This window comes from Nyctereutes procyonoides, unplaced genomic scaffold (assembly GCF_905146905.1).
Source record: "Nyctereutes procyonoides isolate TBG_1078 unplaced genomic scaffold, NYPRO_anot_genome, whole genome shotgun sequence".
Classification (NCBI taxonomy): Eukaryota; Metazoa; Chordata; class Mammalia; order Carnivora; family Canidae; genus Nyctereutes; species Nyctereutes procyonoides.
Genome location: NW_026575125.1, coordinates 73046196 through 73062782, shown reverse-complemented (window position 1 = coordinate 73062782; position 16587 = coordinate 73046196). Strand labels below are relative to the sequence as shown.

At 46.4% G+C, this 16587-nt stretch overlaps 1 protein-coding gene across 5 annotated transcripts in view; it reads right to left on the bottom strand.

Moving 5' to 3' along the window:
- The window catches only part of DRP2 (dystrophin related protein 2), a 52798-nt gene that overhangs the window by 11993 nt on the left and 24218 nt on the right, over positions 1-16587 (bottom strand). For all 5 annotated transcript variants that reach the window (XM_055338609.1, XM_055338607.1, XM_055338608.1 and 2 more), the window contains 13 exons: positions 15150-15210; positions 14774-14835; positions 13645-13719; positions 12213-12414; positions 11905-11990; positions 10182-10339; positions 9664-9830; positions 7430-7541; positions 5861-5997; positions 5485-5550; positions 5179-5244; positions 4189-4332; positions 2157-2394 (listed from right to left, as the gene is read on the bottom strand). In XM_055338609.1, coding sequence (XP_055194584.1) covers positions 2157-2394; positions 4189-4332; positions 5179-5244; positions 5485-5550; positions 5861-5997; positions 7430-7541; positions 9664-9830; positions 10182-10339; positions 11905-11990; positions 12213-12414; positions 13645-13719; positions 14774-14835; positions 15150-15210 — 1574 coding nt within the window. The remainder of the gene's footprint in view (positions 1-2156; positions 2395-4188; positions 4333-5178; positions 5245-5484; positions 5551-5860; positions 5998-7429; positions 7542-9663; positions 9831-10181; positions 10340-11904; positions 11991-12212; positions 12415-13644; positions 13720-14773; positions 14836-15149; positions 15211-16587) is intronic.

Below are 16587 nucleotides of genomic sequence, written 5' to 3'. Positions count from 1 at the left end.
CTTTAGGGGCTTTGCTTTTCTGACCTTACTTTAACAGACTCCTGAGCTTAGAAGGGGTTTTAGAGACCTCATGCCCATCCCTTTGCCCTTGGACTTTAAGAAGTTTTCAGTGGTGCCTCAAATAGTGGCTTCCCCTTTTAAGAAACTTTGTAGAATATTCAGTTACCAGTTACCTTCTTCCCTCAACAACATGTTCAAAGGCTCCCAGTTTTTTTAAGATTTTATTTACTTATGAGAGAGAGCACCAGCAGGGGGAGCAGCAGACAGACGGACAGGGAGAAGCAGGCTCCCTGCTGAGCAGAGAGCCCAACGAGTTCAATCCCAGGACCCTGAGATCATGACCTGATCCGAAGGCAAAAGGTAACCAACTGAGCCACCCAGGTGCCCCAAGGCTCCCAGCACTTATAAGGCTGGCATTGCACCTAAAGTTCTCTTGCTGTCACCTCAGCTATAACTAAGCTATTTAGTACCCAGTGCTCCCTGAAAACATAGAGCTGCACACCTGATCCTCAGTTGATGATATATATTAAGACCTCCAGGAATTCATCTAGAGGCTATCCCTTGGAAGATCTGGGGAAGAGGTATGGAGTGGTATTACTTAGTACATAAAATGATAAGACAGTTGACCCTTGAACAATGCGGAGGTTAGTAACCCCCCACTCTGTGCAGTCAAAAGTCCACATATAATTTTGACTGCTCTAAAACTTAACTACTTTTAAAAAAACTTAATTACTAATAGGCTACTATTGACCAGAAACTTTACTGATAACATAAACAGTAAACAAACTTATAGTTTGTATGTTATATGCACTACGTACTATACTCTTTTTTTATTTTAAAGATTTTATTTATTTATCCATAAAAGATACAGAGAGAGAAGCAGAGACACAGGCAGAGGGAGAAGCAGGCTTCTCACAGGGAGCCTGACGTGGAACTCAATCCCCAGATCCCGGAATCACGCCCTTAGTCAAAGGCAGATGCTCAACCGCTGAGCCACCCAGGCATCCTTATGTACTATATTCTTGCAACAAAGTCATCTAGAGAACAGAAAATGTTATTAAGAAAATCATAAGGGGTCAGTTGGTTGACCATCTGGCTCTTGGTTTCTGCTCTGGTCATGATCTCAGTGTTGTGAGATTGAGCCTTGTGTCGGGCTCTGCACTTAAGATTCTCTCTCTGTGTCTCTCTCCTTCTGCCTATCCCCCTCATTCTCCCTCTATAAAAAAAAAGAAAAGAAAATCATAAGGAAGGGAAAATACATTTACAATAATGTATAGCCACCTGGGTGGCTCAGTCGGTTAAGCATCTGTCTTCGGCTCAGGTCATGATCCCAGGGTCCTGGGATGGAGCTGTACATCTCCCTCTCCTGCTGCCCCTCCACCCCCACTCATGCACATTTGTGTGCACTCTCTCTCTCTCAAATAAATAAAATCTTTTAAAAAATACACATATAAGTTGACCCACATAGTTCAAACCTGTGTTGTTCAAGGGTCAACTGTAATAGGTAACATTTACAAAGTATTTACTACATTCCTGGCTATCATGCTAAATACATTATCTCATTTTATGTTCACAATTCCATGAAGTTGGTATATTACTATCTCTGTTTTGCAGATGAGGGAACTGGGGATAAGTGAGGCTAAATAACTTTCCTAACGCCTGACAGTCACTAGTGGGCAGAGCCACATTCAAACCCAGGGCTGTCTGAATCCAGAGCTACATTATGTCATATATTCTATCTCTCAAAGGGGGAAAGGAACAAATGTAGTCAAGAGCCCCCTTCCCAGCAAAAATCTTTCTCTTGCCCAGCATGTCCAAACCAGCTTCTTTCCAGCAAACATCACAGTAGCAAAATCAATGTTTTGGACGATTCTTTGAACTGTGTTCCTTCAATACCAGATTCAAATGGGTTGTTGATAAGTGAGCACTCAGAGTTGGCCAAGCAATGGGACACACCGGCCCCTTCCTTCCCCCACCTTCCCTAATTGTCAGCCCCATTCTCTTTAGAAAGTCATCCAACAGCCACTGCCAAGGAGCTTTTCCTTTCCTTCTCTTTGCTGCATTCCCCAGCTCCCCACTTCTCCGGGGTGCAGGGAGGGTTGTGGGGCAGGGGTGGGGGGGGGTTGCTTTGGTCCTTCCCCTGGCTCCAGCCTCACCTGCAGGAGCAGCTCCCTTAAGCGCTGCAGCTGAGACTCTAGTTGCTTGTTGTGGTCCTCCAGAATCTGCATGCGGGTCTCGAGGCGGCTCTTGTGCTGCCGAAGGATCCGGGCCTCAGCCAGAAGTTCCTCATTGCGGTGGTCCTGTGTTAGCTCTGCAGAGCCCTCAGCCAGGGTGGGTGCCTCAACAGCCTCCTCATGCTGCCACTTCAGGCGTCTCAGCTCACTCTGGAGAATCCTATCAAGGACAGAGGAGCTGAGACCTAGGCCCTAACAAAGTATTGACCATCCAGCTCCCAGATGTCCCCTTGGACCTAGGTGTGAGCATTCCCTTTGCCCACCCCCGCCCCAGCTGTGTTCTTGCTCTTATGGCCATATGCATTCTTCTCCAGCACACGTGTCATTTACTCTGCCATCCTTGGGCCTCAGAGCAAGAATTGCTGACATTTTGTATAAAAAATGTCTCAGGGCTTTGATGTACTGCTTCAGGGATTAATTCTGAACTTAAAATCAGGCAGGAACATAGTCAGCAAATAAATGAGGCATTAAGGGCCACTGACTCACCTACTCCATTTTTAGATTTTTAGATTCCAATGGAAGACCTAAACAAAAGATCACCTACCTTGCCTCTTCTCTCCACTTATCATCCTCTGTGGCCCACTTTGAACACCCATGCTGAATCATCAAGAAACAGATTCCAAAAAGATGGTCTACTTTGCAGGACATCACTTTTGCTTTGCAACAGAATCACCCTCTCTCCAGTGCTTCCCAGGGCCTGCCCACTGCTGACCTAATGCGGTGCTTCTCAAACTATCCATAGCCAAAAACTGGGGGGTGGGGGTGGGGAGTTCAATCACTGTGGACCCATAATGTCTATGGCTGTACACAGCTCCCATCACATATGACTTGCCACACAAGTTCAACACTCAGACCTTATTCAATGAAAAGTCCACCAATGATGTGCCTAGAAGACATGCCAATGTTGAACTGCTATAAAAGTTTCTAAAAGCTGACTTTGTATTTCTGTATTTATCTTGTCCTGAACCAGTAACGAATGCTTAACAGACCAGCCCTGTTCTAAGGACTTGCCACTCCAAGTAGCCTGTGGGCCAGCAGCAGGGGGTTCCCCTGAGCGCTGGTTAAAAATGCAGAACTTAGACCCTGCCCCAGACCTGTGAATCAAAATCTGCCTCTTACCCAGCATCCCAATTGACTCGTATACACACTGATGTTTGAGAAACACTGGTCTGAGGAATACTTTGGGTTTTATTGAATGCCCCGAAAGTGGCTTGGACCATTTGACCCAGGCCCCCCCTGACACCCATACTTTATGGAGATTAAAGTCATCTTTGTCATTTTCACCTTCCCTCTTCAAGTCCCCAAACACTCTATGCAATGTCACCCTTCTCTTGTTTTATTACTTTCAGCAAGTGCCAAGTGCCTCTTTCTATTTCCAACCCTGAAAGTTCCTTGAGGCCAGAGACATGCATACTGCCTTCTGTAGTCTCTGTGTTCGCATTCTGTCTGCTTGCATATACTGAGTACTTGAAGATATTTGAGTTGAGTTAAAAGGATTCAAATAATTATTAGAATAGCTAGCATTGGGCAGCCCCGGTGGCCCAGCGGTTTAGTGCCACCTTCAGCCCAGGGTGTGATCCTGGAGATCCGGGATCGAGTCCCACGTCAGGCTCCCTGCACGGAGCCTGCTTTTCCCTCTGCCTGTGTCTCTGTCTCTCTCTCTCTGTGTGTGTGTGTGTGTGTGTGTGTGTGTGTGTGTCTCATGAATAAATAAATAAATAAAATCTTAAAAAAGATTAAAAAAGAAATCTGCCTGATTTCCTTTGAAATTCACAAGTGACCCTACGGAGGTAGATACTATTACCACCCTTCTTATTTTTTAGATGAGGAAATGGAAGATCACCAAATATAAGAAACTCAGTCAAGGCCACATAGCTCGATGTGGAAGTCATGACTCAGAATTAAACTGTTTGATGCTCAAACCCACACAGATCTGTGCCATCACCACACCCACCGGTTCTCATCTTCTAAGTGTGCCAGGATCTTCTCTAGATCCCCCTTGTTTTCTGTAGCCATGCTACATGGAGCCTGTTGTCCAAAGGTTGGCTCCCGGTCTGTAATGGGGCTACAGTGCCGCAGCAGGTACTGGTCCTCATCTCTGCATGGATGTGGGGAGAGAAAAGGAGGGTGGCCAAGGCATTAAAGCAGGAAACCTCTCAGGGCACGAGTTCTCAGCTCATAGCTCAGATCCCAGGAGACATATGCTGGAAGATTCACTTCTAAGACACAGAGAGAGGGCGAGGCTATATATTGAGGGTGAAGAGGGACAGAAATGTTTAAAGGTGGCAGAGGTCATGGTTGAGGGTACGAGAGAGTGTTTTCAGGATGCTGGGGCTTCTGGGTTCTACCTGAAGCCCCCTGGGAAACAACGAGCAAATCACTTCCCGTTCCGTGCAGTTCCTGACGGCCTCCTACTTTGCTTCCTCGCCACCCCCAGGGGGCTCACTGACTGTTTAAGTCCCAATCAGGGCCCACTTGATCCATGGCCAGTGGCTCCTAAGCCCCCTGAGCTTGCCAGGGGACCTCCCTAGGGATAAGGGGCCCCATCTCTGAGCTAGAACACGAGAGAATCTCTCTAGTCACACTCCAGTCAAGTTCTTGGCATCTCCTCAGGGTGTGGCACTGGATGGGGCTTTGACATCCTGAGCAGGAGATAATGACTCACATCTGCAATGTTAGATGAGGGCAGATTCTTCTTCCTTCAGGGTTAGGCATGGAAGGATGGGCTATTGCAAGAGGAAGGGGCCTGGGAAGATGGCAGCTCAGTCAATAGAGGGCTTCTATTACTAAACACTGTGCCCAGAAACCAGCCTCCCTTCCTCGGGGCTTCTAGGACCCTAACCACCACACTTACCTCCCCCTTGAAGATATAGCCTTCCCAGATAGTGACAGAGGGATCCCAAGGAGAACTATTCTTAGAAAACAAGCAGCTGTGAAAACTTACATGCTGTCATCTGGGGACAGGCTGTCATTAAAGAAGGAACAATTCTGACTTTCCATCTCGGCAAGCCTGAGAAGAAAGAGCAGGAACAGAAGGGAAAGCAGGATGTGGGGCCTGCTTTCATCTCAAAGACACTGATCCCACAATAGGATCATTAGCTTTGGGGGCTGACCCAACCACCCCTAAGTGCTGGGCCTTACTGGCTGCCACATACCCCACTTTGTGCATCCCCCTAGTCTCTTTGCCCTCACTGGAAACCCCATCCCCCTTAGACTCTTTAAAATCTCCCTCCCCCAAGCCTGGTGGTACCTGCTGGCAAAATGCTCAATGCGGGAGTGTGTGTCAGCGTGTGGCAACATCGGGGAAGAGGCCAGCCTAGAAGAAAGCAGCGGACTCAGAGGACCAAGGAACAGGCAGCTGAGCAGTCTGTTTCCTTATCACCACCCCCTCCATCCCCCACCACCAAACTAGGGAGATGGGCAAGAGTTGATGGGAAAAAGGCTACAGAGACTGGACTCTAAACTATTTCTTAGGCCAGATTCCCAGTCAGGCCCAAGCTGAACTTGCCAGTCGCTAGTCGGGTTTGCCTCGGAATATGCCTGTAGCCCCTATGGGACTCAGCCCCTACACAGAGCACCCCCAGCTTGGCAGGGCCCACAGCCCCAGTTCAGCCCCTGGTACTCACGTCTCACTGTAGTCAGCCTCCAGCACCGATTGCACAGGCAGATAACCTCGCTGAGGGTGTTTGCTGAAATAATGCTTGGAGCGGAATTTGTTCTTTAAGGTTGTGGCAAAGTCCCTCATGTTCTCACTGGATGTGGTCTAGTGGGGGAGACAGGGCAGAGGGATTCATCCTAATGGCTTTGGGTTGCTGGGGAAGTGTGGATGCTCCCCTAGAGCAGGGAACATGACTGGTCATCTACACTTGTTAATGTCTACCACACCCCACTCCTAGAAAAAGGTCTAGAAGGATATAATGCCGAAATGTGAACACTGGTTGCCTTGGGGAAGTAGGACTGGCGAGGTGGGGGCAAGGCTGAGGAGAGAGGGGGACTTTGGTTTTATACTTTGTACACCTCTATAGAATTTGAATCTTTTACAGTAAGCATATATGTGTTAATTTTTAAAGTATCTTTATATAGGGATGCCTGGGTGGCTCAGTGGTTGAGCATCTGCCTTCGGCTCAGGGAGTGATCGGGCTCCCTGTGAGGAGCCTGCTTCTCCCTCTGCCTATGTCTCTGCCTCTCCCTCTATGTTTCTCATGAAGAAATAAATAAAATCTTTTTTAAAAGTATCTTTATATAAATTCTAGGGGTGTAAAAGGTGAGCAGGAGGTAGGGGATCATCAATCAACCATCCCAAGGCAGTTTTCTATGTATGTTTATTTTGAAATGATAATAAAAGAAAAATAAAGGGCAAGCCCCTGCTTCCCCTGGGTCACACATGTTTCTGTGCTAACAGAATTCGGAGGAGAGATGATGATTTGGAGAGATGGATTACGGGGAAACACACTGGAAGATGGAGTGGGTAGGGTGGGAGAAAACAGTGGGGGGAGCTGGCAATATGCTTGGGACTTGGGGAGTATCTGTGAAGCAGAAAGGGATAAAAGAGTCTGGGGAGCAGAGTCAACTCAGGGAGCTAAGCATGGAGCTCTGGATCTTGACCACAGCAGAGGAGAAATTCTATGAGTGGAGTTCAGGAATGCTGACCAACCTGGGCTCAGGTTGAATTGCACAGTTTCCAATGAAAATGAAGTAGAATTTGGGGACCTGGGTAAAGAACATACTCTTTTTTACCTCCAAGAGACTGAATAATTGATTTGAACAGAAACTTTGGTATTGACTGGAAGGGATGGAAGAAATGACAAAGTATCAGGTGGAGACCAGGTGACAGGAGCAATGCAGGAAGCTAGGTAGGAAAAATTAAAGTGAGCCGTGGAAGGAAGGCTAGTTGCCTGGAAATGCCTTGCTCTATCTTTTCCCCGAGACTTTTCTCTGCAGGAAAATAGTAAATGCCTTTTAAATGGCCATGAGTGTCCTGGGCTGCTAAAGCCAGCTATGGCCCCAGTGAGGGAAAAGCTCTGCTGGAAGAACAGAAAGGCCAGAATCCCCCAAACTGGTGAATCACCAGGACTGCTGGGAGAATGCTCCCCAAAGGAGAGCAGAATATAGTTAGTCCATGCTTGGCCAAGTAGATCAAGGGCCCAGAACCCAATTGCTGCCTCCCCTTCCTGCCCCACACAGAGGCTCCATACCGGGGTGTAATACTCCATGATGGGGTAGTGCAGCTTGTTGCCTTTGCTGGCCCTGCCTGTCAAGAAGCAGGTCTGACAGATGTCTACGTTAAATTGTTTCAGACTCCGGTACCTTGGGGAGACAAGAGGCGGTAGGACAGAGAATACAGTATACCATAGTGACCTCTCCGTTTCCCTACATCCAAATATACACACACATATTAGAAGGGGGTGAGGCATGGAGTCATAATGTGTACAACCTTCTGTACATAACAGTGGCTGTGTCCTCACCAGATGACTCACCTTATTCTAAAGACCATAAAGCCTCCATGATATGTACATGGTCAGAGTCCCAGGACTCTGTGTGGGAAATAGTATTGCCTCACCATCTTTTTGACAAAGGTGGCGGTGGGCAGGGGTAAAGAGCTCTTGATATCAAATAGCTTTCTTTTTTTAATTTAAATTCAATTTGTCAACATATAGTATAACACCCAGTGCTTATCTCATCAAGTGCCCAAGATTCACTTCCTGTCACCCAATTACCCCATCCTCCCCCCCCATCTCCCCTTCCGCAATCAAATAGCTTTCTAAACGATGTCTCCAAAGGGTCCAGTCTCACAGGTACCACTTCCTACGTTGGAGAAGTTACACTTCCAATACCAAGGCACTTGTTCTACTAGCCCTGGGCATGTTGGCTAAGCTATTTCCAAGACTTCTTTATATAATAATAACTCAGGGAATCTGGGGGCTCAGTTGATTGAGCATCAGACTCCTGATTTTGGCTCAGGCCATGATCTCGGGGTCGTGGGATTGAGCCCCAAGTTGGGCTCCACGCTGGGCACAGAGACTGCTTAAGGATTCTCTTTCTCCAGCACCTGGGTGGCTCAATTGGTTAAATGTCTGCCTTTGACTCAGGTCTCGATCAAGTCCTGAATCAGGCTCCCTGCTCAGCGAGGAGCCTGCTTCTCCCTCTCCCACTGCCTGCCACTCCCCCTGCTTGTGCTTTCTCTCTTTCTCTTCTCTGTCAAATAAATAAATAAATAAAATCTTAAAAAGGGGGGATTCTCTTTCTCCCTGCCTTTGGCCCCACTCCCACTGCTCACACACACACTCTCTCTCTCAAAAAATATAATAATAATAACTCTATTATTACTGAATATTGACTAGCCCTTCAGATCCAGGTCCAAAGCCTGGCTGAACTGCCCAGACCTAGTAGTATAGAAAAGTGAAATGCCTAGACTTAGAAAAGTCAGATGATCCAACATCCAATCCTGGATCTACACTACCCAACTGTGTGAACTTGGGCAAGTCAAATGCCACCTCCATGCCTCATTTGCTTATAAAAAGCAGGGCAGTTGTAAAGAGAGTGCCTTAATGCTTTAAAAAGTTTAAAAATGGAGCATTTTATGATGAAAGCCAAATTCAGGATAGTGGGAGGAGGAGGAGAATATAACCAGGGAAATTTCAAATGTGTTGCAATAATGCTTTCTTTCTTAAGCTTGGTGGTGGGTGCACACCAGCTCACACGAGCCAGCTGTTAAAATTTCAGGGATCTTCCAAGCCAGTTGTTAAATACAGCCATTGTAAAAAATATTTATAAACTCACAATTAAGTAAATGATTTTAAAAACAAAGGTAACAAATGCTCAGAACTCATCTCCTCCTAAATATTTTTCTATTATCTATGCCCTTGAGGTTAAGTCTGTCATAGCTACAATGTGGAAATGTTGTAACTAGTGTACAACCATGCATCTTTTCTCAACATCAGCCACAGTGGGAGTATTTACATCATGGAAATTAGCACATACTACAAACCAGGTTTTGGTTTCTGTTTGTTTGCTTTGCTTTCTGGGGAGTCAGTTGTGAACCACTTGCCAGCATACCATTTGGTTCAGAGGTGTTCTTCTATGTCCAGATGCTGGGGTTTCTGGGTTCTATTTAATATTCCCTGGGGCACAATCAACAAACTATTTCTGTGCTGTTGCCTCCCACACCCCCTTTCACTTTTCTATACATTTTTGTAGGTCTGGAATACTTCATAATATAAACTAAAACAAAAGGAAGTATTTAATCATTTCCAATTTTTTTAAATCATTAAACATTCTGCAGTAGAAAGGATTACCATATGTAGCATTGTACCATAGATCAGCTGTAATTATATGATTATAGAATACATTGTTTCATGATGTATGTTTTTATATGTCACATGGTCTATTTATTCAAAATAATCAGTCCCTCAGGTGTTGCCTTCCCTACCTGAAGCCCTTGATGGGGCACTGTCTACAGATAGAGCACTTGGTCTGATGCTTCACTTGCTCAGCAATGGTGACCCGATGCAGAACAGCCAGCCATACCATGGATTGGGGCTCCAAGTTGACCCACTCTAGGAACTGTGAAGCTTCAATGACTGGTTTCCCAGTGCTCTAGGGAAACAAGAAGGCCAATGACAATGACTGAGGCCCCTGTCCCCAGAATGGCCGCCCTTAGAGGGGCAGGAGAGCCAGCAAGGCCTGAGTTAGCCGGTGGCTTATCCTACCGAGGTGTCCACCTTTTGCCTTGTCCTAGTTGAGCTGTCAAACCACCACCACCACCCCCCTGCCACCCTAACAGAACTCTGATCTTAAAAGCCCAGAGAACCCTCTGGTTTGTTGTCCCATCTGAGCAGACCTCCCTTTACATCTGAGTAGTTCAGATGAGAAGCCTCACTCTTAGTTCTCCCTCCCTTCTTCCCACCCACCCTGCCTCTCGTCATCCCTCCCCAGTTCCATACTCACAAAACGGAAGCAACTGCGGACACTGGGCTCCACGTTGCTGCCCCCAAAGGCCGCCACTTCCCCCAGCTGCCGGGGCACCTGAATGGCCTCATGAAGCAGGACACCGAGGTGGCGCTGGTCACACTGGCTGCCTGAGTTGGCTACTTGGCTGAAGAGGTCTGCTGGCCACACCATAAGTCACAGCCACCCACCCCCCCCGAAGATGGAATGGCCAGAGAATGGTGTAAGGAGAAAGAGCAGGGAAGGAAGACAGAGAAAGAGCACACAGACTGAGCTAATGACTTTTGAAACCCGGAATACTTAAAGGCCCATCCCTGACCTTCTAGAAGCCCATGGGATCTAAAAAAAAGCATCCTCTGAGTTCAGAGAGAGAAAGAGAGACAGGCTCAAAGAGACAGAGCATCAGAAGCAGGGGAAGTGAGAGATGAAGACAGAGAGCAGGCTGCATGTGAGACCAGTGCCAGACACGGATACAACACTGCCGGGAAAACAGATTCTCAAGAAGCAAGATGAAGGGCCATGGGGTGAAGGGGTGTCTGAACATGAGTCCCCTTCTACTCATGTAGCTCATGGAGTCTGGCACTGTAGTAAGCTCTCAATTCTCCACACAAATGGAAAGAAACCCTGGCATGGATAATCCACAAAGAGGAGCTCATCATCTAAGAATTACCTCTAAGTGATTATGGAATAGACTATGGTACTCGTATTTGAACATGGACTATATCTGATCAGTGAGAACCACCTCCGTCCTATCCCGACCCTAGAGAAGCTCCTTCCAAGATTTTTGTCTTGTCTCATGCCATCACTTAGAAAACACTCAGAAAGCAGACAGCCTGCATTTTAGTTCTGGATCTGTTACTGACTAGCTTGTAGGAGCTTGGGGAAATCATGAACCTCTCTATGCTGCAGTTTCCTTACTTGTAAACTGAGGAAAAATAATCACTGTCTGGTCTTTCTCAAAGGAATGTGGGGAGAAATCAATAATAGTGTTGCAATGAACATGCTTTGCTCTGTCTCCTTCCCTGTAAAGCTTTCCCAGACCACTGTCATCCCTCTTCTGTGATCTGCTATAGCACATATCCTTTGCCCTTCAGATTATTCTAATTAGCACTTTCAAAAATGCTTCCTATGTATTTCTGTCTCCTCCTCTGGACTCTCAACAGCTTGAGGCAGGGACCATATCTGATTGAACCTTGTACTTGCCACACTTAGCACAGAATAGTACAAAATGCTGTACAGAAGATGGAGGATGGAGGGAAAAGCAAAGGCACTATAAACCAGAGAGGTTAAATATGACAGAAGGACATCCTATTCACCTCCCAATAATAACCCCAATAGGGATTAATAATTGTGCCCTGCCTGTGTAATCACATGGGAAGTCTCCAGTAGAATGTGTGACATGGCTTGAGCTTCCAACGGGGAGAGGGCTAATAAGCCTGATAGGCCACAGGATACCAGCTCAGACCTTGGTCAATTAATCACATTGGATCAGAAGAAGCCAACCCCCTTGGAGTGACACTAGAAAGAGTAACAGGCCTTAGATCCATCTTAGCTTTGGGCTGTTGTAGGTTCGTTGCAATAGCCTGGACCACTATTATAATGTAGCCCGAGTAGTGCTCTGTTGAGTCATTAAGACGTGCCTTCTGCTTATTTCCACCCTTTCTCCTCCCACAACACCTCTCCCTGTGCCCAACTCCACTCCAGACTTTGGAGCTGTACTCACACTGCAATTTTTCTTTTACTTCTGTGCCACACAGGCATGCAATGCCGGTCTTAAAAGACAGTGCCCGCATCTTTCCACTGCGACCACTAGGTTTAAGAGAAGAGACTGAGAACACGAATACATGTAAAGAGTTAACATCTTGGCATTAATTTCCCTCACAGAGTTGATCCCAGCAGGGCTCTGTGCCAACCAGGCCCCGAGCTGAGCTAAGTCCAAGTCCACTGTGGAAGCAACCTCTTCCCACCATGCCCACTTCAAATGTCCCACTGGATTTCATCATGGAGGCTTCCAGGGATACAAGCTCTTACCTATCAAAAACATTGAGGAGCCAGTTGAGGCTCATGTCCACACAGAGTGGCACATTGACCAAGATGCCTCTTTCCTCCTCCAGCCGTTCATATAAGGCAGTCAGGCAGTGAATGATCTCCACCACGTCCATCACATGTTCACTGGCCTGCAGATCATGCTCATTGAAGATCTCTAGGGCTGTGGTTAAAGTTACCAGGTCCACTGGGAAGGAAAAGAGACAGGGGAAAGTATAGCCAAAAACAGAACTCCTAAGGCTAGACAAGGAGATAGCACACCAGCATCACCAAGTTTGACTCAGTCTCCAGACCAATCATTTGTAAGTATGATACAAGATTGCATTTCATCAAAACTCTCATCCCAAAGAGGGGGATGGTAGTGAAAGGCCTCCTAAATTAACCCAAAATGTGTATATACTAATTTGTTCTTTGACATCAGCTTCAAGAAGATGGTAGGATGTGAGTAAATTCACCTCCTTTATTGTATTAGCTCCTAAAGGGTCAAATCCTATTTTAAGTCTCTCTGGCTTTACACACATTTCAATAGCAAATAGGTTTGTCCATGAACCTTGTTCTGAGAATCTAGATACCAGTTATGAAGACTCAGGTATGCCTGGGTAAATGTGATATACATCAGGAGGACTTTCTCATTTACTGTCAATGCTGGAATCTGCCTGGCCAGACATGCCTGGGCTGGGAAGATTGAATGGATAGTGTCCCTGAGAAAGGTCAGAGAGCACATTTTATTTACATCCACATTGTCCCCTAACCACTGGCACTTGATTCAATAGTTCTGCTGTGTTCAATAACCCTAAGATGGCAAAAGAACACAAGCCCCTGATGGCTCCAAACCTTGGGTTGAGATACTTCCGCCACAAAACAGTTGCTTGGTTATCTATGCTGGGCAGGGAAGGGACAAGTAGGAGGATAATTATGGGTTACTTTGGAAACAAGTCTGGGGTTTGGGGACAATAGAAGGCGCCTAGAAAGAACAGGTATCCAGAGTCAGCATATCCCAGCCTTCGGAAAGTTCCCACTAAGCCAATCAACAACAAGTGGTTTTTTTTGTTTTTTGTTTTTTCTAGAGAATATCATTTAATACACTTGAGACACCATCCATATAAAGTTAGCGTTACTTTAAAAAATAAGAACCATAATATAAACCATTAAAAAATGGGCCTGACTGGGCTTTGGGCAACCCCTGGGAGAGGGTCCTTGAGGTTGCCTGTCCCCTCCCCACTAGGCAGGCCCCCCCACCGTGTGGGGTAGGGTGGCCTCCTCAAAGCCAGCCCCAGAAGGCAGAACACTGACTCCAAGGGAGGGCCAGGACAGACAGAGGGGACAGCTGAGGTGGGATAAAAGTGGAAAACAGCCAACAGACGAGTAAGAGTGGGAGTGGGGTGGAGGCCACAGGGAAGTGAGATGGGAAGCTTACAACGCAGTGCCTTCTGGACCCGGCGTAGCTTCATGGCAGTGCGGTAAGCTGAGAACTTAATGTTGTTCAGATCAGCTGCAAAGATTAGAAAGAGATATACTCCAATCAGGGAAATGCAAATTAACACCACAACAAAATACCATATTACACCCACCAGATTGGAAAAAAACAAAAGTCTGACAATAGCAGGTGTCAGAAAAGATCTGGATAAATGAGGAAGGCTGGTGGAAGGGTAAACTGATACAATCAGTTGAATGTAATAAGTTGGCAGAAAACAATTTGGCATCACCTGGTAAAACCAAACACTCACATATCCTACAACCCAGCTGGATATGGATCCTAAAGCCATGCTTTTCAAGCATTTATTGACCAAGACACATAGTAAGAAATTCATTTGACATCTGGGTCCGATATGTACACGCAGTTGTGCATGTATAAATAACTGAATCAAGCACTTCAGGAAACACCTTGCTAGATTTGATAAAGTAAAAACATGACAAATTAACGTCAAATATGACTCTTGCTCAGGATCTGTTGCACTTTCAAATTTCCTAGTCTATTCACAAGGCACTGAAACAATGTTAGACCCAGAGACTTAAAAACATGCACACGTGTACCAGAACACATGTACCAGAGCTCCTTAGCAGCACTGTCTTTATTAGTTCCAAGTTATAAACAACCCAAATGTCTATCAACAGTAGACTGGGTGAAGAAACTGTGGTATATGTAAAGGAATGCTCTGTAACAGGGAGAATGAATGAACTATATTCACATGCAGCAGCATGGATAATATTTGCAACCTAATGGTGAATCTCTCTTAGTAGTCAAAACTAAAGCACCTGAAAGTCACAATAATCATAGCCTGGACAGCGTCTTTCAAAGCGGAAAAGCATCTCTAAGCATCACATCTCTAAGCATCATTACGTAATGTGATAGTAAAATGGTTCAAGAGGAATGCAGAGCCTCCAGTTGAGGGAGGTGCAGAGGGGAAAGGAAAGAAGGCTGCTGGAGAAATGAGAAGGCACTCACTTCCACCCCGCCTTCTTGTTGAATGGAATTCCCTTCTGTTCTTATAGGAAAAAGGCAGCCAGATAGATCTCCAGCCTATACAGGAACCCCGAATTCTTACCCAGTGTTTGGTATAACTCAGTCATCTTGGGATGGTCCCAGCAAGTGGTCTGAGCCTGGTGGCTACAAACAAAAGCATCAATAATACCAGGGTCCATGCCACCCCCCCACACACTTCCCCCCACACATGTGTGCATCCCTCAGTGAGAGGTTGAACACAAGGAACTGCAGGATCTGAGGGTGAAGCATGAAGATCCCAAAGCACAAGCGTTCACCTTTACCCAGGTAGCATCTTGAGCTCTTGAGATGAGTAGGAGGACAAACTGGACTGGATGGGGGAATCCCAATAGATGAGTGACAGGGACAGGGAGAAAAAAAAGGCAAGGGAGGGTGGTGGGCAGGTGAATGACCCACTTCTAATTCAGATGGTCACTCACTTGATGTAGTAGGGAACTTTATTGGGTGAAATTGCTCTTTCCCAGGGAACTTGCACAGAGGCTGGTAAAGGAGAAGAGAAAGAGAAAAGAATTGGCCACTTAAGCTCTTTAGGCCCCTGGCAACTCCCCCGCTCTATCTTCTCTATCTTCCTAAATAGGAGGTCAAGCCCAAAAGGGGATGCCTGCTTTACTGAAGGTGGGGCAAAAACTAATGAACGCACTTCTCTCTCTGAACTTATTTAGGGCAAGGGAAGAAATTGTCACTGATTCCCTCATGTTTCAGAGATGTGGCAAGGGCATGAGCAGGAATACCTGGCCTCAGCCACACTGACCATCTTTTCCCTGAGCAGGCTGCCATCTCTGTCCATTCAGCTGCAGGTAGCTCCAGTGCTGCCGTGGATATGAAGTGGACCCTACTTTCCTCATGGAGCTCAAAGCCTTTCCCCTGGGAAGGTTAAGCCTCTCAGTCCTATGGGACAATTGGGAATGGTATCGCTTAATTCTCTCTGGTGAGGAATTACGGAAGAGGATGCCCTTCTCTGCTCCATGTCTTTATCTTTCAGATGTTCCAGGAGAGGCTTAGTTACCTGGTCAACCACCACACTGCAATTTCCCTGAGTATAAGAGCCCACTGTAGGTATAGCTGCACATCAGTTATTATAATAGCATTAGTTCTAACTGCCAGTAATATTTATTGAGTTCCTGGGGCGCCTGAGTGGCTCTGCAGTTAGCATCTGCCTTCGGCTCAGGTTGTGATCCCAGGGTCCTGGGATTGTGTCCCACATCAGGCTCCCCAAAGGGAGTCTGCTTCTCCCTCTGCCTGTGTCTCTGTCTCTCTCTGTCTCTCTCTGTGTGTGTCTCTCATAAATAAACAAATAAAATAAAATCTTTTTTAAAAATTTATTGAATTCCTGCTATGAGCCAGATACCTCACTAAGTGCTCTGTGTACATAACTAATTTTCATATCCGTATATTCTCACCATTGCCACTGCTACCACCCGGACCTGGGTCACCATAATGCCTCATTATGGTGGAATAATGCCTGGATTATTACACTATGCTTCCTAACAGATCTTCCTGCTCCCAATCTTGCCCCTCAACATTTGACTGTGTCAGATCATGTCAGCTTCCTGTTCAAACCCTTCCAAAGGCTCTCCATTCCATTCAGAGGAAATTCCCAAGTTCTAACCATACCCTACAAGGTCCTCAGGGCTTTGGTCTCCTGCTACCCTTCTGTTCTCCCACTATCTCCTCTCTTTATTACCTCTACACCAGCCTCCTTCCTGTTCCTCAGGCATGCCCCTGCCTTGAGGTCCTAGAAGTTGCTGTTCCCTCCACCTGGTGTGCTCTTCCCTCAGACATCCACATGGCTCATTCCCTCATTTCCTTGAGGTCTCTACTCAATTGCCACACTCCTGGTGAGGTCTTTCCTGACTG